Here is a 25,635-nt window from a genome sequence, read left to right as displayed (position 1 = left end):
CTTTTCGTGTGCCAGGCCCCAGTGCTGAAGGCAACGAAGACTTAGGTGTTCCCCACTTTCTCAAATGAGCTACGAGCAGCACTGACTTAAGGAGGGTTAAGAGCTCCCGGGCTGCTCAGGCTACTCTAGAACATTTTTCACGCTAGACTCTGCCCAGATTTGAATAGTGCAGCGCGAAACTAGAGAGCATTTGCGCAGATTCTAGCTACCCTTGTTAGAGGGAAGAGAAGATCCAACTTTCTTCCCAATTCCTGAGCCCCTGCGGGCGGCCAGGAAGCGGAACCCAGCGCGCGCTCCCTAGTTTCTGGCCGGGCGCGAGTCCTGGTGCACCACGGGCGCGCCGCACCGGCCAGCATGGAGGGAGGCAGCGACTCCGAGCCGACCCCTGGCTGCAGCGGCCTGGGCCCGGGTGGCGTTCGCGGTAGCAGCGGCGTTCACACTTGGGCCCCTGAGGACGCCTGGATGGGCTCCCACCCTAAGGTCAGGAGGCGCGAGGGGAGCAGCGCCCGGTCGCGACCCCTACCCGAGGCGGAACTCCGGGGCTGCGCTCCCCGTTTCTGCCTGCGGGACAGCTAAGGACGCGCGCCACCCTCAGCGCGGGGACCTGTGTGCACTTCTGCGGGCCGAAGAAGAAAGTATCATTGTTGCTTGTTTAAACGAGTCGAACTATCGCTCTGACACCTTCCCCAGCTCCCCACCAAAGCCATTCTTAAACTGAGGGCAAGACGTTAAATCCCGCCTCCCTCGAATCGGAGATCCCTAGTAAGCCTTCCACTGATAGTTGAGTTTTGCTCTCTAGATAGAGCTCGTTTCGGGGATGAACTTACTTAATCTTCACGGTTAATGCACGGCAGTTTGTGGGCCATAGACAACATCGAGGCGTCCATAACGATAAAGGTTTAGGCACAGTTAAGGTTTACACATAGCTTTGGACCCAGAGAGTGTGGCTTGATTTTTGTACAGGCACAGATCCTTGATTTTTCAGATTTCTTGGAAAATTTGAATAGGTTCTTGCCCAAAGCAAAGCTTCTCACATTGTGAGGGTATTTTTCTATATTAGCAGCACTAGAGATAAAGATAGTCCCTTAGCCTGTTTCTGCTTGGGAAATCGCTGCTTTGTGCCAGTAATGGCCCAAGCAGTGAATGAAGATGTGGGTTTTTCAGGAATCTCAGGGACTGGTCTATTACTTCACTAGAATTTCGCTCTACTGCTTGAGAGCAATAATTCATAGATAATCATCTAAAAATGGTCAAGAAAAGGAAAATTTTGAAGGTATAAGTCTAAAAAGAGTTAACCCTTTTGGATCTTCTCTTGCTTGATTTTATCCTTCTGCCCTGTCCCCTTTGTCCTTCCCAAAAGGTAAGAAAAAGAAATAATGGCATAAAAATGTTATTTAGTGCCATAAAAAGAAAAACAATAGATGGAGAAGGGACACAGTGGTTAAGAGCATGAACTCAAAGTCAGACTCCCTGAATTTGAATCCTGGTTCTGTCACTCACCCAAATCACTTCATGATTTGGGGCAGGTTGCTTGATCTCATTATGCCTCAGTTTCTCTATCTGAAAAATGGTGATATTAATAGTACATACTTACCTATAAGGTTATTGCAGGATTAAATCAATTAATATTTGTAAGGCATTTGACATGAAACATATATAGAAAGCACTATATAATTATTTAACAAGTAACACATTTTAAAAATCTAATCTAGACTTGGTGTTGCTATTCAGGCAGTTTACATACTTGCAGATTTTATCCTTTCTGAAGCTAATGGCTATATAGAATCTGACCATCAAATGTTCCCTTTTGAGTTTTCTTCTTGAAGGAGTGAACTGATTTAAAAAAAGAAGAAGAAGGAGAAAAGAAATAATAGTGGGTGTTTGTTTTTCCAGTTATCACTTTTTGTGATTCAATTTGAAAATTACTTAGGTTCATTCAGTAAAATGGTATCAGACTATCCATCCTCAAACCGTACTTTTATTATTCTCCTGCTTGGAAATCTTCAGTGTTTCCTTATGGATAAAATTCAAACTTTAAAATTTTTAGCTTGGCCACCAAGACCTTGCAGCCTGGCTTGAAATTACATTTTCATTGTTATTTTCAAACACATTTGAGGTTTGAGGTGAATAGCTATTAATAGTAACACTCCTGTTCTCCTGCACCTGTGCACTTACAGTGAAGCCCACAGGAGAATGTGACTTGAGATCTGCCCCCATGTGGGTCTGCTCATACCTCACCTCTGCATTAGCCCTGCTTATCCACCTAGTTACTGACAGAGTAGGACAGCCTCAGGCTTCCCCTACAGGGGTAGGCCTGAAAAATGTTCCCCTGATGCTGACCAGCACATCTGAAAGAAGCAGGAGCTTGCCTAGTCCTTTCTTTAGTTCCAACAAATAACCCCGTATTCTTGAGTGAGAAAGATTGGGGAAAGAGACTGGGAGTAGTACTGTAGACACTCTCTCCACATGTAAATAAGAGGCCAGGGAAATAGAGGTTCCGCATTAACATGTCCCAGTGAAAATCTTATTAACAAATTTGTCTACTCATGGCAAATAGACTTCTTTATAGGTCTTTGAATATGTGTGTCTTAGTCCCACCTTTATGTGATTACCCATACTATTACTCTACTTCCCTGTTTATTCAAATCCACCTCTGCCATAAAGCATTCACCAACCAGTCTCCCTGAATAGAGCTCCTCTGACCTGCTGTGTCATGTTTTTTTATTCCACTCACATGACTTTTAATCACTTTCATATATTGTTATTTGCCTAACAATTTTAAGTATGCATGTGTTTAACAATTGCAGGTTATTTAGAGACAGAGATTAGATCTTATATTTTCTTTTAACTTTGGCCATACCTAGAAGAGAGTTTCATGTATTTTATATATGTATATTTAATGAATACTTGCTGATCAAAATAAAATATTAAGAGATTCTTCCTTCTCTATTTGACAATTACATTTTGATTTTCAGTATTTAGAAATGATGGAATTAGATATAGGAGATGCCACCCAAGTTTATATAGCATTCTTGGTTTACCTGGACCTCATGGAGAGTAAGTTGTTTGTTTATATTGTTTTGTTACTGGGGCTATGGTTGGGATATGGGGTGCTGGGTTGGGATATAGCATTGCTGACATTGTAATAATCATTTATGCATTTACTATTAATTTTGTCAATTAAATTTTGTAATTTCTTCATTATTTACATTAGGAATGACTGGGTAGCAGAAAATACTAGAAAAATGAAGAGAGTAGATAATGTTATGAGTAATGTTTGCTTAGCTGAGTATTAGGTGGAAGTTTGGGGTTTTTATCTTTTGTTTTCAATAAACGTTGTCGATTCAATGATGTTCTTCCAGGTAAAAGTTGGCATGAAGTGAACTGTGTGGGATTACCAGAACTCCAGCTCATCTGCCTTGTGGGTACTGAGATAGAAGGGGAAGGGTTACAGACTGTGGTGCCTACCCCCATCACTGCTTCCCTCAGCCATAACAGGTGAGCAGGTGATTTTGGTCTTTGTGTAACAGATTAGTTTTTTTCTTGAGTATTGCACAAAGAATCTTTAAATTAAGGATATTAATATAACATTTTTAAAGGCATTTAGGATACAGGGATTATAGCTTTACTTTGATAATTTGAGGAATAATTTAAATATGGGTGTTTGACAAGTATTTATTTAGCACTTACGCTATGGTCAGTACCTTTTCAAAGAAAATATATCTGATAGAAATATTAACCTTAAGGAAATAGGAAATGTTTATATTATTGGTAAGGAAGCAAGACCATTACATTTGAAACAACAGATATTATAAGATGCACCATGTAATGTGAATCATGTTTGTTACAGGAGTTGGTAAAGAGCATGATTAATATACAAGTTGAAATCAAAGAAAGCTTTCTGCAGCTTGTAGGACTTTTTTTTATAAAAAAAAATCTTAGGCGCACAGAATTGGCTTAAATATCTTTGTTTCATGACATACTCTTGTATTAGTTCATGCCTGGCTTTTACTTATGTACTTAATTAGTTATTTTTAATAATGTAATAAGTATCTCCTGACCCAACACCCATACTGAAATAAAACTAGTTTCATAACAATAACTGACATCTAATCCTATGGGTCCCTTCCTTTCTCTGCTCCCACTGACCTGAGATAACAGTCATCCTGAATTCCATATTCATTGGGAACATGTTTTTTAGATGTTTTTAACTTTATAAAAAGTATGTAATCTTTTGAGGCTCATCTTATACACTTAATATTACATTGCTAAAATTCACCCATTATGCATTTTTGACTGCTGTATAATATTCCATTGTGTGATTGTACCATTGTTTTTAGTTCTATTCTCCTGATGGTAGAGTGTTGCTAATGTTCAACTTTAGGAGATAATTTTAAACTATTTCCAACATGGTTACCTTAGTTTACTTTCCATCAGCAATGTAAATATGATCTTTTGGAGCTGTATTATCATTGTATCCAGCATTTAGTATTGTTGGACTTTTTGAATTTTTGCTAATTGAATGGATTAATCTTATTGTGGTCTAAATTAGCATTTCTCTGATCCCTAATAATATTGAACATTTCTTTATATATTTATTAGTTTCTCTCTTAAGAAATGCCTATTCTTATCCTTTGCCTGTTGAATTGTGTGTATTTTTCTCATTGACTCATATGAGTTCTTTATGTATTCTTGACAATAATGCTTTGTTGCTTCCCAGTTTTTAAGTCTGCCTTTCACTATCTTTAAAGTATCTTTTAATGTGTAACATTTCTTAATTTAAATATAATCATATTTATTATTCATCTTTTATAATCAACATCTTTTTGTGTAGCTTAAGAACTATTTCCTATCTAAAGGTCTAAAAAATATTCACCTATATTTTCACAAAGAGTTCTAAAAACGGTTATTTTTTTTGTTTGTTTGCTTTTAATAGTGTGAGCAGAAGTTAGGGAATCCTGTTTTTATATGGATAATCACTTTTTCAATCTCCTTTTACTGAATAGACCCTCCTTTCCTCATTATCTGACATCACTTCTGTCATTTTTCCAAAGTTCTATACATGCAGTGATTTGTGTTTGGATTCTCTATTGTATTCCATTAATTAGTTTATCTATCTTTGTGTCAGTACCACATCTTCTTTATCTCTTGCTTCATAAGAAGTACTGGTATCTGGTTAAGAGTCCTCCCTCCTTGCTTTTGTTCTTTAGAGGCTGTGGCAGGCAGTTCCTTTCTGAGAGAAGCTCCTTACTGTGAATTTATTTCTGTGTTTGAGAATCACAAATAGTTGATAGAGTTGACATCAGATTTGATCACTAGTATTTTCTGGTTTTTACAAGCATGATTGACAAGCCTTCCTACATCTGAAAGACTTAATTTGTTCTTCAAAACTCATTCTTTATGTCTTTAAATTACTATAACAAATATTGTCCTAGCTAATATTATTGTTATATTATTTGTTTGGACAAGGAACTACTATTTGGAATTAACCTGAATTTAATCCTAAAAAATAAAATTAATGAAATGAAACCAAAAGTCTGTGAATGAAACCAAAATGAAACCAAAATCATTTCATAAGTCTAGAAGTACAAATTTGTGCCTATTTTTAATTTCTAATATTTTCCAACTGGTAATTATGCTTTTCTAGCTTTAATAGCTTTAGCTTGTTTTCTTTGGTAAGCCATTTTTATGATCTTGCATATAATGACTCAGAGTACTTAAATCTTTATGTCTTATTTTATATAAATATTCATAATTATATTATGCAGTAGAATAATAATATAGAAAATAGCACAAGTGAGGCCCTTACACTCTAGATTTGTTATGCCTTTTAGGGCATAAAATATTCTCAACTTTATGCAAATAACTTTTTAACAAATGGAGATTGTGTGTCATTTCATTCTTCAGCCTTTCACAGCAGCAATATTTTTAGAGAGTAGGCATACTTTTATCTATTTTTACTTCCAGTATACTTTATAATACAAATGTTATATATCTAACAGTGGTGCTGCAATTTCAGACTTCTGTGGTTAATGTAGGAATTTTCCTACATTAGTAACTCAGAGAAGAAAATTATTGACTTTGAGTCTTTGGTGGCCTTGTATAGAGAAGATATTCATTGAGAAATGTCCTAAAAGTATTTGGTTGGGTAACTCACCATGAAATAAAATACAATTTTTATTTAAGAGGGCAAACAGTTTTTATTTATTCAATAATAAAGCAGCTATACAAGTAAGTCATTGTGTGTTCACTTTTAAATATTATTTCTTAGATAATATTGCCTGGGCTTTTTGGTCTTAACAAGTGTTTTTCGAGTGACTCTTATGTATCAGGCAATAATCTAAGTGCTGAGGATACCAAGTTGAACATGACATACTCATGAAAGTGATATTCTAGCACTGAATGTTCACTTGGAAAATAGTTTTGTTTTTTTTTTGGTAATTATTGGGTGGGATCTAGTAAAAACAAAGTTGTCCTTTGTTCAGATATTTAATTAAATGTGTGATTTGGGACTGCCTTCACTTATTTTATTGCTAAGTAATTGAATAACAGGATAATGGAATACTAACAAGTACTTTAATAGGGACATGTATAAGTTTGTGCCAAGATCCAGAGGGAAGGATAGGAAGAGTCTTCTGAAACTGTAGTTTAGTGGGGCAACGACAAATAGTTAAATTTGGCTGCCTGCCTACCATGGTATCCAGTCTGGGCAGGTGTTTGGTAATATTCCTTAAGGCAGTAAATGAAAAAATAAATGAATAAAACTCAGGAGAAGAGAGGGGAAGGATGGGTAATGATATGGGAAAAGTTATTTAGATTATAAAGGCCATCACTGTTTTTACTTTTTTACCATTACAAATGGGACTCCAATGAACAGCCTTGTAAGTATCTCCTTGTACTTATGTATGAGGGTTTCCCTAAGGAAGGCACCTAGAGGAGGAATGGCTGGGAAATACGGCATTTGCACCTTTATCTTTACTGGTTAAACTAGTATTTGCCTTTACTGGTGAATTTATTGCTTAATTAAAGATAACCAGTAGAGACAAAGGTAAACTTCATGTTTACTTTTAAAGTAAAGCAAAAACTGCTAAATTGTTGCAAAAGGATTATCAGCTTACATTCCCACTGGCAATATATAAGTGTTCACAGACTAGAAGAAATATGCCATGTGTAAAACTGACAAAGATTAATTCAGAATATATAAATAGCTTCTCTGACTCAAGAGAAAAACAACCTGATGGGAAACATGGACAAAGAATATGAATAGGCAGTTCACAGAAGAGGAGCTCATATGCCCAAATCTATTTGTCAGTCAAGGAAATACAGATATAAAATATGTTTGTCTGTGGTTTGTCTTAACTTTGAAGAAGACTTTCAGACAGACAGATTATGTCTTTATTGTTTGTGAAGAAGAAGATACTTAATTCATGGGGAACCTTTGAGACAGGGCTACAGTTAGCACAGAGTGCCTTTGAACAAATTAGGAAAAGGTGCCCCCTCTGGGCATAACAAAGATAAAAGCCTCTTCACTAGGATTCAAGGGTTGGCAAACAGTGGAGGCCAGATTTCAGACCTAGTTGTGCCACACACCCTGTGCACAGCATGATCTGCACAACTGTACACGATTCCCTGTCCCTGAAGCATGTCCACCGCATCCTACGTTTCCACAAAGAACACTTTAAAAATTACTGCCAAGTGGATGATGTCATTGAAGGGCTTTGAGCAGGGAGGTGACACTATCAATGATCTGTGTGGTTATAAGAGTACTTTGCATCTGTAGAGAATGTTAGAGGATTTCAAAGTACTTTCACAAGTATACTTTCATTAGCACTAAAATCCCAAGTGGTACAGGAGGTTTAAGATAAGTTTTTATTTGTATCCCTACTTTTTCTAAAAAATAATAAAGGATTAAGTGAGTTGCACTAAGGTCTCATAGTTAGTCTCATTGCTATTAGAGTTCCTCCTACTTTAGTAGTGTTTTTAAAATCTTTTATTATGAAATGAAACCAGATACAGAAAACAACACAATACAAATGTATAGATTAGTGAGTTATCATAAGCAAACATCTTGAACCCTTGTAACTATAACCAAGCCAAGAAATGGAACTTTTCCAGACATCCCACAACCATTTCCACATGCCCTATCTCAATCGTAGCTCTTTCCTTTCCCACTAAAATAACCACTGTTCTTACCTTTATAATAATATAGGCTTTGGCCTGAATTGTTACTAAGCAAGCAATGGGCTCGGTGCTCAGCATGCATAGGAGACAGTTTTATTGCAAGGAGACAAGAGGCAATACTCAAATTTGTCTCTGTGAGGTGGGGCCTGGGGTAGGTTTTATAGGCAGAGGGTAACGAGGCATGATCTGATTGTAGCATGCCATGAGGTGATGCTGAGGCTTGCTTATTAATTCAGTCCCTGTTCCTCAATCCGAGCACTTTTGTTCCGCCTATGATTGACTTTTTAGTTCCAGCTGGCTCCAGGGAATTGAGCACACTTGATTCATGTGCAGGTTAACCTGGGCATGGGCAGGTTAAGTGACCTGCAACCTGGGGGTTCATGGCAACTGAAAAACAAGTAACCATTTTATTATACAAAGTTAAACCAGGTTGGCCTGGTTCTGCAGTTACAATATATTATTCTCAGGACCTCTTAATACTAGCTTCCCCTTTTGACTCTCACTCAAGAAGGCATGTTGGAATGTGAGTGGATGAGGTTGATAATATACTATCAGGAATGTTAATTTTATATGAAAACCCTGCCAACTTTAGTACTTTATTGTTAGAAATAAATTATTTGTCACACTGCACAACCAACCTGAGCACACCAGCTGTAAATCACCACCCTAGACTATGCTGCTTAGCTACTGCTAAGTATTTTTTAAAAACGCTTTGTATTTCTTCAAAAATTTAAATAACATTTTCGCTAATAGGAAAGCTGGGTAGCACACAAAGCCTGGGAGTCAGAGGAATTGAATTGACAATTTGCTGGAGGTACAATTTCATATCACTTACAAGAGCATGTAGCATATAAGGCCTGATATTGGTCACCTTTATTGAAGTTCCCAAGTTTCAGAATCTGTTGTTTATTTAGTCATTTACATAGTTAACTATAACTTAATTATATAACATTTCCCTAGCGATGACAAACTATCCCACTGTATGAGTTAAAATTAAAAATAGCAGTTTCACTCCTTGACTGTCGAGGGGCAGAGTGACACATATATTATTTTTGTATGGCTTAATCTTTCTATTGTTTATTTTATAGTGTATATGTATTTGCTGACTCCTTAAAAGGTAACAGTTCTAGGCAAAGTTTAATGTTATATCTTTGTGCATTTTAAGAATGCCTGAACAGTTTTCTATCCATTTTCCTCTTATTTTCCCAGGCTTTAGACCTGATAATTTTGTTTATATAGTTTCTGGTAAGAATGCAGACAGATTACATTGTAGGGTGTATATCTGAATGACTGTGAGTAAATGCATTACTTTGAGCAAGTACAGTTTGTTACTAGTGTTTTCTGTAACGCAGTTATACTTAATATATGATCATTGTCATAACACTGTCATATTTTTCAAGTTGCAGAAGGTCTCGTGTATACTAGTCCTTCTGAAAATATTGATTTAATGCTAATTTTTGATCTCCAGTGGGAGAATAAAATTGGTAAAGTGCCCATTTCTGATTATCTGGTAGGAAAATTATGCTCATGGAGTATGCAGTGATTAATTGCTAGTATTAATCTAGGAAAGGACACATCTACTTTTTCTCTCATCTAAAAATACTTTCTAAAGCTAATGTAAAATAATCTTTAGTTTACATTATAAAGTATCACATTAAGTTATATATTTGGATGGTGTCCACGTGGAGAGTACTCCAGACTGTTTCTTTGCTAGCATGAATCTAAGGAATCCACAGAGCAAGTTTGGTAAATGACTGTAGAAGTGTGAGTACAGTTTCCTCAGACACAGCTGTGGTATAAAATCGTATTAGTAGATTCACAGAGATCAAAGAGATCTGATGGATTTAAAGGTGAGACAACAAGAGGAATCCCAACTAAAGCTGGGGACCTATTTTTTTTCAGTGCTAAGATTGCAAATGAAGTCAAATTTATGTTCAGATAGCTTGATTAGCTTCTCTTTGGACCTCCTTGCCATTGGTATATTTCAAGTGCCTTAAATGGGAGAAGTATCTTACACCAAAGTTAGGATAATAGTATTATAAGTTTCTCATACAAGGACCCAACTTATGAGGGAAAAGGTGGTTTTCTATTCTTTACCAGTGGGTGTTTTTTTTTTTCATTGATAGAACCTATGATTTTGTATCTCAACTTCAGTGTCAATTTAGTTTCTTCAGCAAGGTATGAGAGACAGAAAATCATAGTTGGCATATTTTAAGCTTATCTGTGGTATGTAAGTTTTTTTTTTTTAAAACTAGGTGAAGTGTTTTATACAATTATAAAATCCAGAGACAGTTAAGATAGTGTTTTTTAAAATGATCTATTAATCTTATTTGCTACAAAGGATCATAGTTCCTTCCTCAGTAATACCAGCGAATCATTCATCCTTTCAAACTTGACTACATTATAAATGATTCTCTCCTCTCAGTGTCAGAGAAGGACAGAGGATGTGAGGAGGGAGCCTCTCCAGGGATCTTTTTATCCCCTCAGTCCCACAAAGTCGTGGTGTTTCCTTTTTTTTTTTTTTTTTAATGATTGGTAACTTTTCTAAATTTAATATACTCAGCCATTTTATCTGAGAGAAAAGTGTTTCAAATGTTCTCTTTCTTGACATCTTCCAATCTAAATATTACTTTAGAAATTTAGAAAAAGACATAAACTTTCTGTATACCAAATTGCTCCTCTGCTAGTTCGGCTACCATAAAGCTAAAAGTACAAGAACGTTCGTAAGTTGGTTTGATCAAGACTCTTTTGGCAGGATCCTTGTACAATTAAAGGAATTTATGCCTTAAGGAAAGTGAAAACAATTCAGTGCACATAAGAAAAGAGTGTCAGAGCCAAAGGTAGGATTCTTAGCCTGTGATGCTCAGCTTAATGTGATGCTTAGCTTATAAATGCATATCCTATCCTATTTCCCACAGTGTTGTTTTCAAAAGAATACACTTTCCTTTCTTCTTACACTAAATTCAGTGAACTGTAGTTCTTTTTTCTTTGCCAGAATTAATTTCTCCCAATATAGCTTTTAAATACTGTCAATAGTATTTTTTCTTTTTTTAAGGGACATTACTTTAAAAATATTTTATTAGCTATTTGTGTTATCACAGCAGTAACCCAGATAATATAATGGACCAACTATTTATTTCTAAATCCATTGCTTTAGTATTTTTACGAGGAGAAGAAAAACAGCCAATATTTTAAACCACTGAGATGTATAAGGAAAATTAAAAATTTATTTGTTGTTCTTATACTAAAATAATATACCTTTTGCTAAAGATGTTACAAATGTATATAGTTATACCTTTTCTTTAAATATAATGAATATAAATGAATATAAATATAATTATATACTAGAGGCAGTATTTTGGTTTTGGGATAGGATAAAAAGGTAAACTGTAGATTACTCCAGTATTTTCGAAGTTGCTCATTTATTTATTGGCTCCCTGCACTCAACAAGTACAAAACATCACAGACCTTGCCCACAAGATGCTCACAGTCAAGAACTGAGATGGATAGGCATTTACATCCAGTGTGATAAACATAACGACAGATACGTTCTGGCCCTGAGGGAGACCACAGAGGGAGGAGACCTATCCTCAGCTGGTGGCATAAGAGGTGGGAGAGTTTGGTAAAACTTCCCGAAAGACAAGAGTTTTGAAATATGCATAGGCTTTAAATATGGAACAGAGATGGGAACGGATGCCCTGGCAAAAGTAATAACATAAGCAAGGTATTGAGGGCTGAGAGAGGCTGAAGATTGCAGATAGTTCATGATGAGTGGATACGTAGTAATGGCTGAGGGAGTACCTGCCTGCAGCTGGTGAGAATGCCCTGGACTGGGGGGGGGGGGGAGTGTGTGCATGCACAAAGAAGAAAGGGAGAGAGAATATATGTGATGTGAGAGAGATGGGAATGACAGAAGAAGGAGGGAAGGAAATGAGAGGCAGAGAAAAAAATATGAAAAAAGGAATCCTTCTCCTGGGAACCAATTGTTCAGGAGAAGCAACCTATTAAGGATGAAGGAGTTCAAGTAATTAAGGAATTCAAAGGTAAAGAGAAAGCTAGATCAAGATTTTTGCCACTACAGAATCTTTAGGAAACACTGGTATATCCTGAAACAAAAGTGGGAAAATTATTTGAGGAGTCAGAATATTAGGAATTGTAATGCTTGTTTCTATTTTCTGTAATGGATACCAATTCAAATGTACAAATCTGTGAAGATATAGGAGATGATCAGCTATTAGTGCAAGAGCCTACTGTGGTGATTTGAGGTTAAGTAACCCTCCTGTCACTTGCCATTTCTTAGCCTCCTTTGCTGAACCTTTTCATGTTTTTTGGCCTCTAAATGTTAAAATGCTCTTGGGCTTCAGTTCTCTGAGCTTTTCTCTTCATTGTGTTCACTCCCTAGCAGGCTCATCTGGTCCCACAGTTTTAAATACCATCCATGTACTGACGACTCCCAAATTTATATCCCCACCTCAATCTCTACCATGAACTTTAGACTCTTATATTTAATTGTCCACTTGACATCTCCACTAAGGTCTAAAAGGCATGTCAGATTAGCATGTCCCAAAACAACTTTAGATTTACCCTCTATACTTGCTCCTTCTGCAGGTTTCCCCATGTCAGTACACGGCAACTCTGTTCATTCTGAAGCTCAGGCCAAAAACCTTGAAGTATTTTTTAATATATGTAGATTTTATTTTTAGACCATTTTTAAATTTATAGAAAAATCGTGCAGATAGTACAGAGATTTCCCATGTAATCCCCAGTCTAGCACAATGTTTCCCTATTATTAAAATCTTGCATCAGTATGATACTTTTGTTATAATTAATGAGCCAATATTGATATCATCAACTGAAATCCATAGTTTACACTAGTGTTCATTCTTTCTATCATACAGTTCTATGGATTCTGACACATGCATAATGTCATGTATCCAACATCATATACAGAATAGTTTTTAGTGCCTTAAAAGTCCCCTGTGCTTCTTCATCTGTCTGCCCACCCCAAACCCCTGCCCCTGGCAACCACTGAACTTTTTACTTTCTCTATAGTTTTTTTCTTTTCCAGAATTACTTAGTTGGAATCATACAGTATGTAGTCTTCAGATTGGCTTCTTTCTGAATATGCATCCTTGCCAGCATGGTATTGTCAGTTTTGGGGTTTTAGCTAGTCTAATACATATACAGTAGTATCTCATTCTTCTTCTAGTTTTGCAATTTCCTAATGATATATGGTGTTGTGCATCTTTTTGTATGTTTACTTGCCATCTGTGTATCTTCTTTGGTGAGGTGTCCATTCAAACATTTTGTCCATTTTTAAATTGGGGTTTTTTCTTTTTGTTAAGTTTTTAAGAGTTTTTTTTGTATATTTTGGATACAAGTCCTTTATCACTGCCATCCCTAACCCCTGGGTTGCAGACCGGTACTGGTCTGTGGGCCTGTTAGGGACTGGACCACACAGCAGGAGGTGAGTGGTGGGCATGAGCAAAGCTTCCTCTGTATTTGTAGCTTCTCTCCATGGGCTGCATCACAGCCTGAGCTCCGCCTCCTGTCCAGTCAGCGGCGGCATTACAGTCTCATAGGCGTGCGAACCATACTGTGAGCTGCAGGATCTAGGTTGCACGCTCTTGATGAGAATCTAACGTCTGATGATCTGAGGTGGATACGTGACATTATCATTAGCAAAGAAGTTTGTATAATTATTTCATTATATAGTACAATGTAATAATAATAGAAATAAAGTGCACAATAAATGTGATGTGCTGAAATCATCCTGAACCATTTCCCCCTCACTCGTCATGGAAAAATTGTCTTCCATGAAAACAGTCTCTGGTGCCAAAAAGATTGGGGACTGCTGCAAATCAGATACATGTTTCGCAGATGTTCTCCCCATGAGTTGTCTTTTCATTCTCTTAACACTGTCATTTGCAGAACAAAAATTTTTAATTTTAATAGAGCCTGACCTAATTTTTTTTTTTTTTATGGATTGGGCTTTTGGTGTTGTATCAAAAAACTCATCACCAAACCCAAGGTCACCTAGTTTTTCCTCCTATTAGTTCTATAATCCATTTCGAGTTAATTTTAATGAAAAGAATAAGGTCAGTGTCAGGATTCGTTTTTTTGCATGTGGAAATCCAGTTATAGCACCATTTGTTGAAAAGATTGTTCTCTCTCCATTGAATTGCTTGTGCTGCTTTGTCAGAGATCAGTTGACTGTATTTATGTTGGTCAGTTCTGGGCTCTTTGTTCTATTCTGTTGGCCTGTTAGTGTATTCCTTCACCAGCACCACATGATCTTAATTGATACAGCTTTATAATAGGTCTCGAAGTCAGATTATGCCAGTCCTCATCAGTTTGTTGTTCTTCAGTATTTTGTTGGCTATTCTGTATCTTTTGCCTTTCCATATAAACTTTAGAATTAGTTTGTCAGTATTTACAAAACAACTTGCTGGGATTTTGATTGGGATTGCACTTAAACTAGATCACACTGGGAAAAATAGGCATCTTAACAATATTGAGCCTTCCTATCCAGGAACATGGACTCTCTCTCTATTTAAGTCTCCTATGAACTCTTTCATCAGAATTTTATAGTTTTCCTCATATAGATCCTATAAATATTTTGTTATATTTTAATATTTTTGTTATATTTTTATCTATTTCATTTTTTGATGCTAATATAAATGGTGTTTTGTTTTCAATTTCAAATTCTAATTGTTCATTACTGGTATATAGGAATACAGTGAACTGCTATGTCCTGTATCCTTATATCCGGTAACCTTGCTGTAATCTCTTAGCTTTTATTCTTCCCATTTCTCATATCTCCAAATTAATCAACAAATCCTGTCAGTTCTCCCTTAAAGATACATCCAGAATCTGTCCATTTCTTACCACCTCCACTGTTACCACAGTGACATAACTGTTACCATTCTGGTTTCAGTTACTATCATCTTACCTCCTGACCTACTAAGTGGTCGTCCTTTATAACACTTGCCACATTAATGCTATCCAACATACTGTATATTTGGCTTTGATTATTTACTCTCCTTTCTCCACTATTCCATGAAAACAGGAACTTTGTTTTTTTTTTTGAGACAGAGTCTCACTTTGTTGCCCAGGCTAGAGTGAGTGCCGTGGCGTCAGCCTGGCTCACAGCAACCTCAATCTCCGGGGCTCAGCGATCCTACTGCCTCAGCCTCAGCCTCCCGAGTAGCTGGGACCACAGGCAATGCGCCACCATGCCCGGCTAATTTTTTGAATATATATTTTTAGTTGGTCAATTAATTTATTTCTATTTTTGGTAGAGACGGGGTCTCGCTCAGGCTGGTTTCGAACTCCTGACCTTGAGCAATCCGCCCGCCTCGGCCTCCCAAAGTGCTAGGATTACAGGCGTGAGCCACCACGCCCGGCCTAGGAACTTTGTTTTGTTCATTGTTTTCATCCCTAGTCTAGCTTGATACTTGGCACATGTTGCTAAATAAGTATTCGTTGAATGACTGAATGAACTCTCCTAGGCTACTGTGTTCCTGTAGCAGAGACTTACTAAATAATACCTTAAAGAATTTAAGAATATACTACAAGCAGCCTTCCAAGAATTCCCCAAAAATTAGAAAGTCTGAAAAATCCATCCACTTGCAGAATTTATCACCATTTCCCACACTTATACTGTAACGATAATGTGCATCTGAGGACAGAGAACAATCACAAGTCTGAAGAGGCCATCTGCCAATGCTGTGAATATCTTCCTTCCTTTTTACTTAAAATCTTTTTTCTTTTATCTATATTCTTTCCACCCTTTCATCCCTCGTGTCTTGGGTAAAGGACTTATATTAATGCTGGGGTAAAGGATTACTAGAACTGAATTCTTTCTTTATAACATTTCTAAAGATATTCTTAGTTATAAGATCTAATGCTCTAATGCTAAATGTTTTCTTGAAATATATTCTTTTATTATTTCCCTATAATTGAAAAGTATTTCCACTCTCCAAAAGCATAGTCTTATTGCAAATTCATTTAATGACCACTGTTTTATCTGAGTCCTAAAATCTAATGACTGAGAAAATGACTTCTTTCATTTGGCTTTCCTGCATATTAGAATATGTGTCCTCACTCTACCTGTATTGGAAATTTCTTGCTGGCGAAACCCCCAATTCTAGCAGTTTCTTTTAACTGACACAGGATTTTTTCTCTTGCAAAAAAAAAAAGCTTGCAGTTTATTTTAGCAGAATAACTTCCCATTGGGGTGAAAAGCCACACTTGAAAAGCTTGATTGTTCAGTAAACCCTCTTGGGATTTTAGCTGCCTTGATTTTTTTCAGTAGGGAGGAATTGGCGTGAATCCTAAGGAGGTAGTCTGTTATCTCTGAAACTTGTTTTTGGATTGAGCCTGTGCACGAATAAGGCTTCTTTGGTGATTCTGGCACCAAGTTAATTTTTCATTGTGTTTCAGAGTTGCATTATGATGTGTCATTCCATTATATCATAATGAGGCAGATCAAGGAGTTAATGCCTTTTATTGATAAGCCTACAGCATGTACTAGTTTGGCCACATTGAAGAGGACAGAGGAGATACTTTCTCTAGATTAAAATTAATACTAATTTTAACCCATGGTGCATTCTTTTTTTAACAACATTTGGATTTAAAAGTAATGTTGTCTTTAACTTCTTGTCCTCTGTGTAAATCTCCAGGATTACTTATTCCCTGTTTTAGGGTCATTACAGAAAAATCAATGCTAAGATTTATGGAAAGCATTTAAATAGGTTGGTCTAAGGGCATTATCCAAGTAATGTTAATTGTGTATTTGCTTCAGGCTTGTTTTCAAATTAACTCTGTTAAGCTTTGGAATCACTCTTTTATCAGTATGCAGAACTTTTCTATGAATAGTGATGAGAAAAAAACCTGTTCTGAACATCAGATTTTCTTACTGTTGATCAATAGCTATGATCATTGCTGATATATCTTTCCTTCAGTGGGATTTTCCCCTTGAGATATAACTGAGTTGAAAACTTGAAACTCTTATTATTAATACATAGGTTATGTTTTTCATATGTAGGTTTCTGTCAAATATGAACTATAAAAAATTTTATTATCTACTTTATTATTTTAGATTTATGTAATGAAACATCTCAACAATATTTTTCCAAAGAACTGAACTATTAAAAATGATACATATTAGGAAACATTGTTCTGTATTTTCTAAGATTTCAAGCTGTAAGCTTGTTAGAAATTAAGTGAGATTATAGTATTCTGGTGAGGCTTTACTATTTGTGGCATGCTTACAATCGTGTGTGAATTTTTAAATAGATCTTCAGAACCTTTTGTTGCTGTTATTATTATTAATAGATTGAAAAAGCACAATCTTTGACTTAAAGACAAAGTGAACATTTTTAGGAGTTTATGCAGTATCCTATAAAGGAAGGTCTCAAATGGGGAAAGATGATGGCTTTATTTTAAACAAATTGTTAAAAATAGACCAGCAGAGATCCTGAACAAGAAACTTTGTAAGATTTCCTGAGTGTACTTTGAGTAATGAGGCAGATAAACTATTTTTTATTCTGTTATGATTGAGAAGATTCATTGGTAGTTCCCTCTACCCCCACCACCGAATAGGATAAACAAGAGCTCAGAGATGGGATCTTCCATTTCATTTTGACTCTGAAAACAAAGCCCCCTTTACAACTCTGAGTTAATTTTCAAACATTAGGGTTTCCTGCATGGGTGTTTTGGGTAAGTATGAAAATGTTTTGCTGTTTATAGTAAAGAACTCTGGAAACAAATATAAATGGAGAATGAAAAAAGAGCAATGAGTAAGATGGAAATTTCTATCCTAAATTTCAGTATAGGGGTTAGAATTCTCATACAGTTTACCTTAGGAGAAAACACACACACACACACACACACACACACACACACACACACACACACACACACGTACACACATACTAACACACCTTTTATTTAAAGGGATGGGTATATACAACCACAACGAGTAAGATGTGCAATGTTTGGGAGATGGACACGCTTGAAGCTCTTACTCGAGGGGGGATGGGAGCATGGGCAATATATGTAACCTTAACACTTGTACCCCCATAATACGCTAAAATATATATATATATATATACATATATATATATATGCTGTTATTTAAAAAAAAGTAATAAATAAAAAAATAAAAATAAACAGTGTACTTCAAGAAACTGAAAATGTATAAACATTGTCTTAATAGGTTTCCTTCTCATCTGTGTCCCATTCTCATCAGTCTTCTAGTACAGGATGTTTAGAGAAATTTTTTTAAAATTTCACAGTATTGGCCGGGCGCGGTGGCTCACGCCTGTAATCCTAGCTCTCTGGGAGGCCGAGGCGGGCGGATTGCTCAAGGTCAGGAGTTCAAAACCAGCCTGAGCAAGAGCGAGACCCCGTCTCTACTATAAATAGAAAGAAATTAATTGGCCAATTGATATGTATATAAAAAATTAGCTGGGCATGGTGGCGCATGCCTGTAGTCCCAGCTACTCGGGAGGCTGAGGCAGAAGGATCGCTTGAGCCCAGGAGTTTGAGGTTGCTGTGAGCTAGGACGCCACGGCACTCACTCTAGCCTGGACAACAAAGCGAGACTCTGTCTCAAAAAAAAAAAAAAAAAAATTTCACAGTATTATGGTGGTACAAATGTTTTTGGTTACAAGGATCACTTTTGTAATGCTTGAGTTAAGGTTATAAATGTGCCCGTCATCCAGATAGTGCCCATTGTACCTGTTAGGTAGGTTTTTGCCCATCCCCTCCTCCCCACTCTCCCTACTTGACAGCCATACTTTCCTGTATGCACATGTGTGCTAATTGGTTAGTTCAGATATAATAGTGAGTACATGTGGTGTTTGTTTTTCCATTCTTTATGTACTTCACTTAGGATGATGGTCTTCAGATCCAGGCCATATTGTTGCAAAAGGCATTAAATCATCATTCTTCATGGCTCATGTGGAATCAACCCAAATGCCCATCAATTTATGAGTGAATTAACAAAATATATACATTTAGAGAAATTTGTCTCTAGCTTGTGGCATTGCAGTAGCTTTATGAGCATTACATACTGTGTTTTATATATATATATATATATATATATATATACACATATACATATACAGGGAAGTAACTGTGATCAAACTGACAAAAGATAAAGAAAAATTAAAATTTTAGTTGATCTATGATCAGTTTCTTCTTTTCCATCTTTGTAGAAAAAGATTGATTCAAGATGGACAGCCTATAAAAATTGATTTTTTTCTATGATTCATAGTTTAGATAGTGGTTTGCCACTTTTGAAGAAGGAAAATGTTTAGTTACACTGAAAGATGTGCATTGATGAAGTAATTGGAGTTTGCTATCTTTTATCAGGGCATCATTTCCCATCAGTGCTGACTAATGAAGTTTCTGATTAATATCTATGGTTGCTTTATTTGAATATCTCTCTCCAAAGTAAACCGTTCTTATGAATAGGAATCTAGCTAATTGTAATGCAGTTTAACATAGGTGGAAATTATTTTTTAAGGACTAAGTCGATTTCTGGGATTCAAGCTATCTAGTTCAGAAAATGAATATTTCCTATGTTTCTACTAATGGCACAATGTACCTTTGTATGTTTGGGTTAGTATTTGTTTTTAGCAGTAACCATGGAGGCAGAGGTGAATACAAACATTTTGTCCCAATTTGCAAGGTGGTAAAGCTGGAATAAGTACTATGTAATAATACTTGTATTCAGTGACTACTTCAAAGGTTACAAAACCCTTTCGTATGTGCCACTTCATTGAGTCCTACAGTAATCCTATGTGTAGACATAGAGGTATACTCTCTTCATTTTAAAGCACCCTTTGTTTAAAAGGCTTTCTCCATTGAATTACTTTTGTAACTTTCAAAAATCAACTGACCAGGCTTATAGCATATTAAGAAGTAACGCATATGACATTATTAACACAAAGGATGGAGGAAGGAATGGCACTGTACTGGATAAGGAAATGACAGCAGAGATTAATGTGAAGAAATGAAGCATACCAGAAATATTAAATATGTTAATATAAAAGACTCTAATATATTTTTCTCCGTTCTCCCCTTAATTTTTTAAAAAGACATGAAATTGTATAAAGTAATAAATAAAACACTATTATTGGGTTTATAATCTATAAACATATACAACAGTAATAGCACAAAGGAGAGAGAAATGACTAAAGCTATATTGGAGCAGTTTCTGTGTTTTAGTGGAATCAAGTTAGTATTAATCTGAGATAAATTGTGATTAACTGGCTGGGTGTGGTGGCTCATGACTATAATCCTAGCACTCTGGGAGGCCAAGGTGGGAGGATTGCTTGAGGAGTTTGAGACCTTGCGAGACCAGCCTGAGCAAGAGTGAGACCCCCTTTTCTACTAAAAATAGAAAACATTAACTGGGCATGAAGCAGGAAGATCGCTTTAGCCTAGGAGTTGGAGGTTGCAGAACGCTATGATGATGCCACTGCACTCTAGCCCAGGAGACAGAGTGAGATTCAGTCTCAAAAAAAAATTGTCATAAATTGAGATGAAACAGTAATTTCTATTGCCATCACTAAGAAATGCAAAAACTATGGTAAAAAAATAAGAAAGAAATTAAAATGGTGCACTAGAAAATGTCGATTTAATACCAAAAGAAGATGGTGAAGGAGCATCAGAGGGAAAAAAAGACATGATATATATCTCCTGCATTGATTTTTGAATCAACAACTTTGAGGGGAAAAAAAGTACACTGCCCTGATGATCATATCTTACAATTCTTATTCTTAACCCCTTTTCATGGTATAGTAGAGTGGGAGTCAGCAAACCTTTTCTTAAAGGGCCAAATAATAAATATTTTAGGCTTTGTGGACCAAGTGGAAAAATTGAGGCTATATGTGGGTACTTCTATGACCATTACAAATATACCATTTAAAGATGTAAAGACCATTCTTGACTCTTGGACCATAAAAGAACAGGTGACTATAGTTTACCTGGTATGAGATAAATGATAAAACAGTTGAATAAAAGGCAGGCAAGTAGCAGATACTTTTAAGAAATTAAGTTCTAGGGTCTACTTTAGTCCAAAGTGCCATATAATCTGCCACTGTATCTATAATAATAAATACCAAAAATGGTGATCTTGAGCTGTCAAGACAAGTTGAACTTTTGCTTAGTACAATGGAGTTGTGTAATAAATTTCAGAAAAATATTTGTCAGAAACATATTTTAGAGTTTATACACCTAAAAGGGTTAGTTATAGCCATATGGACGCCATTATTAAGAAAGTCTCAGTCATTTTGCCCAAGTACTCTACTAAATATTGGGCATTAATAAATTCTTTTTAAGTTTTCACCCTGAAAATGGTTTTATAATCCAGTGGAGAAAAGACACATAGACATGTAACTATAACATAGTGATTGGAATGATGTAGGTTTGCACAAGGTACCATTGTGGGGTAAGATACATAACTTTGCCTAGAGGTTGGGGAAAGGTGATAGGGAAGACTTAAGAGAGAAAATCATGCTTTGCTGACTCTTGAAAAGGAATTAAGGTTTTTCCAGGTAGCCATATTTTATTTACCCAGTAAACATTGCTTGACAGTTATGCTTGAAAACTATTACCATGTTGTTGACTTAACTCTTTCAAAGTCATTTTAGAATTGCTTTGAATATGAGGAAACAAACATAGAAACTCATTCTCTTCTCAAATCATTATATTCATGTGGAAACTTAAATGATAGGTAGTAGGTAAGCAGCCTTTTATGACTGCTGTTTAAACAAACCAGTTACCACTCTATAACATACTGTGCAATGACTAAGTGATATTTTAACAATGAAAATTTAGTTTCAGCTTTTCCAGAAGTTTGTTGTTGATTTAAATCACTCTTAATATCTCTAGTCTCTACTGCAGATAAAAAGCATTATAATTATTGTAAGACTATTTCAAAGCAGAGACTTTTTAGATTCTTTATAGATTCAATAGCTAATAGGATGGGTAAAGCGTGACCATAAGAGTTTTTGCTTTGAGTTGAGAAGTAGAGCTTAAGGAAAAAAAATTACTCTTTAGTTAATATACTAGTAAATCTCTTCAATTTCTGGAGCATTGATTGGCTTAATGAAAAAAACAACTAATCATTTGTTATTTAACTTTTTAAGAAAGCTCCTCAGGAGGTTACATTTTACTGAGTTATTGAACACAGGCTTTATTGACTAGGTAATAGGATTTTTAGTGATGATAAGCAAAAGCTAATAGTGCTTTGAAGACTGAGATATTAGATTTGATAGATTATTTTCCACAGCAAACAAATCAAAATCCTAACATTACCAAAATTTTTTTTAAAAGAAAGTTTTTATTTCTTTATATATTTTTCTGTTAGCTTTTATTGTATCAGAATACATATTGAGAACCATAAAAATATCTCTGCTCAGAGCTAAGACTTCTGATACTGGAAGAACTTAACAGAAATATTTAAAGTGAAACAGCTGCATACAGAAAGATAATCATTGCAACTTATCTTTATTGGCATCACTCTCTCTTGACCCCCCCCCCCAAAAAAAAAAACTTGAAGAACTGTGGGATAATGTGGAAATGATTTGGTAAATATGGTCAGTGGAATATTATATAGCCATTTAAAGGTAGCAATTATTAACCTCATATAAAAACATAAGGAAAATGTTTATGATAGTCTATTTTTTAAAATAACAAACTTGAATACCAAATTGTTCTACTATAAGATACCGTGTTAGAAAATTGGAAAATTAACAACCAGGGTCCTTAGCCAATTTAGATGCAGGAAGTGCTATTGGTATACCATTTTATATTTTTCTAAATACAGCCTGATTCAGGTATGAGGATCTGGAGAGATGGGCGAATGTTTTTGAGAAAGATTGAATGTCAATAGATAGCTCTTATTTCCAGGATTTTCTATGTAAGAAGATAGCTTTAAATGTTTATATTTGAGCTTCAGACATTCATTAGTCAGCATTATGGAGAAATATAATTGCCTGCCTCTTTCTCAAGATTTTACAATATTTGATCTTATCATTGAGTGACTGTGAATCCTAAATGTATTGTGACTTGATTTTCAGGATAAGGGAGATCTTGAAGGCATCACGAAAATTGCAAGATGATCCAGATTTGCCAATGTCTTTCACTTTGGCCATAGTGGAATCTGATTCTACAATAGTCTACTATAAACTTACTGATGGATTTATGCTGCCAGACCCTCAGGTTGGTTTTGAGGTAACTGACAGTAACCAGTGAAAAAAGAGGCAAATTATGACATGATTTTAAGTGTGAATCAAGCTATTCATAGAACTGCCGCTTCCTTTGCCACATGACAAGTTCAAGAAAAAAATGGTTTGAGTTGTATGCCTCAGAAAACTGGCTATATTTTTTTCAAAGTAACATGTTCCCAGTTACTTTTGCAAAAATTATTTGATTTCCTTACTCTATGGAGAATTTCATAGTTTCCCAGAGTTTTTCATGAAATCATCATGCATTTAATTATTTAGTGAGTAACTGAGGTGGAATGTAAGGGCTAATAATAGTTTTAACTAAAAGAACACTTCTTTAGGAAATGTTAAATTGGTTGACATTTTGACAGGAACATTTTAATAAAATAAATGTGTTATATATAATTTCTTTACATACATTGTTGGCATAATTGGGATAATTACATTAAATATCTCTATAATTTTGTTTTTAAATTCCGTTATTTATTGCAGAAAAGGTCCATCCTGATCTTTTCTTTTTTTATATGTTGCAGAATATTTCCCTTAGAAGATGACATCTATACTTCCTGATACACATTTTATTCACGCAAGATTGGATTTGAGACCCATCAGCCCGCTTCATCTTTTATTTCAGAGATAGTCAGGGTTGACTTAGGTTGACTAGTCAAGGTTGACTCTCCACTTCCGTAAGATTTTCTTTCTGAAGAATAAAACTTCCCCAGATAGAAGAATTCTTTTCCTTAAAAAATAAAGGGTAGTTGCTCTTAGAACTTTCCTTTCTAGAGACAGTTTAATTGCAGTTGCATACAGGTTTATGCCTAGGACGTGTGCAGAGCGGTGGAAGCCATCTGCTGCTTCTGTCATCCCACACTCGTGGTGCCTCTTTGCTCATTGCTGCCACTGCCAGCCCGTTTTGGAGACGGCCACCTCTTCTCTGACTCATCTCTCCCAGTGCCTTTTGGCCACTATGGCTGGCTTGGGATGGCATTTCTTACACAGCTTGACACCTGGAGAGTTTGTCTCCACCTGCTTTTTCATCCCCAATATAAAGTAAAATGTTTCTTTCATTTGGTCTTCCTGTTACAATTACTGTTACTTCCCTCTTTGGTTGACTTTAAATCAAAACTAAAAATATGTTCATTCAGAGTGTAAACTTATGTGTCTAGAATAATAGGGACCAGAGAAGTGCTATCTATAAGGGTATTAAGTATTCCTTTCCATTCTTATCATCACCACCTTTATTATAGCTAGAATATTATAAGAAAGATAGTATAGGATACTATCAGCCTTAAAAATGTCTTTATTAATTAGACTCAGTAGTTATTCCACTTTTGTTAATATCTCCCAATTAAGGTGTCCAAAGTGTAAAAATTTTATGTATAAAGATGTTTCAAATGGCATTACTTCTAATAGCTCAAATTATAAACCACATAAAAGTTTAAGGCAGGGCTCAGCAAACTTTTTCTATAAAGGGTGAGGAAGTAAATATTTTAGGCTTTGCAGGCCTTATTGTCTCTGTCGTAACTTGTCAACACTGCTGTTTGTAGCACAAGAGCAGCCGTAGACAATATATAAACAAATAGCCCTGGCTGTGTTCCAATAAAACTTTATTTACAAATGTGGGGCCATAATTTGCCATCCCCTGGTCTAGAACATGGTCAATAAACAGATATATATTAATGGCACAATATGTATTCCTGAAAAATTAGTAATGAATAATATTAAATACATGAGAAAATGTTATATTACATAAAAATTACAAAATACAAAAGTATATGAATGGGTGTAATCATGGCTGCAAATAACACACCATGCGTGTATTAAAAAGATGACAAAGTAAATCAAAGTAAACTACTAACTGTGGTTGTAGTGGGATGGCAGGGCAGTAAATGGATGATTTTGTCTTTCCTCAATATTATAGTTTTTGTTTGTATTACTTTCATAATAAAAACATCTTAAAATGTCTTTAAATTTATATTAGTTATCTTTCATTGCATAATAATATTGTACAAACTTAGCAACTTAAAACAACACACATTATTATCTCACAGTTTTTGTGTGCAAGGAGTCTAAGAACAAATTAGTTGAGTCCTCTGTAAGGCTGCAGTCTCATCCGAAGCTTGACTGGGGAAGGGTCTGCTTTCTCACCCATGTGGTTATTAGCAGCCTTCGGTTCCTTGAGAGGCTTCAATTCCTAACAGGCTGTTGG

At 35.7% G+C, this 25,635-nt stretch overlaps 1 protein-coding gene across 1 annotated transcript; it reads left to right on the top strand.

Annotated features, from left to right (window-relative positions):
* Positions 1–301: 301 nt before the first annotated feature.
* Positions 302–25,391, top strand: TSEN15 (tRNA splicing endonuclease subunit 15). Its single transcript, XM_012736102.3, has 5 exons — positions 302–480; positions 2,976–3,057; positions 3,363–3,498; positions 23,280–23,421; positions 23,960–25,391. The coding sequence occupies exons 1-5, from the start codon at positions 355–357 to the stop codon at positions 23,978–23,980; spliced, it is 507 nt and encodes a 168-aa protein (XP_012591556.1). The 5' UTR covers positions 302–354; the 3' UTR covers positions 23,981–25,391.
* Positions 25,392–25,635: the final 244 nt, after the last annotated feature.

The sequence above is a fragment of the Microcebus murinus genome, chromosome 23 (genome assembly GCF_040939455.1).
Source record: "Microcebus murinus isolate Inina chromosome 23, M.murinus_Inina_mat1.0, whole genome shotgun sequence".
Taxonomy (NCBI): domain Eukaryota; kingdom Metazoa; phylum Chordata; class Mammalia; order Primates; family Cheirogaleidae; genus Microcebus; species Microcebus murinus.
The sequence above is the reverse complement of the archived record's forward strand: the minus strand, read 5'-3'. Positions and strand labels throughout refer to the sequence as shown.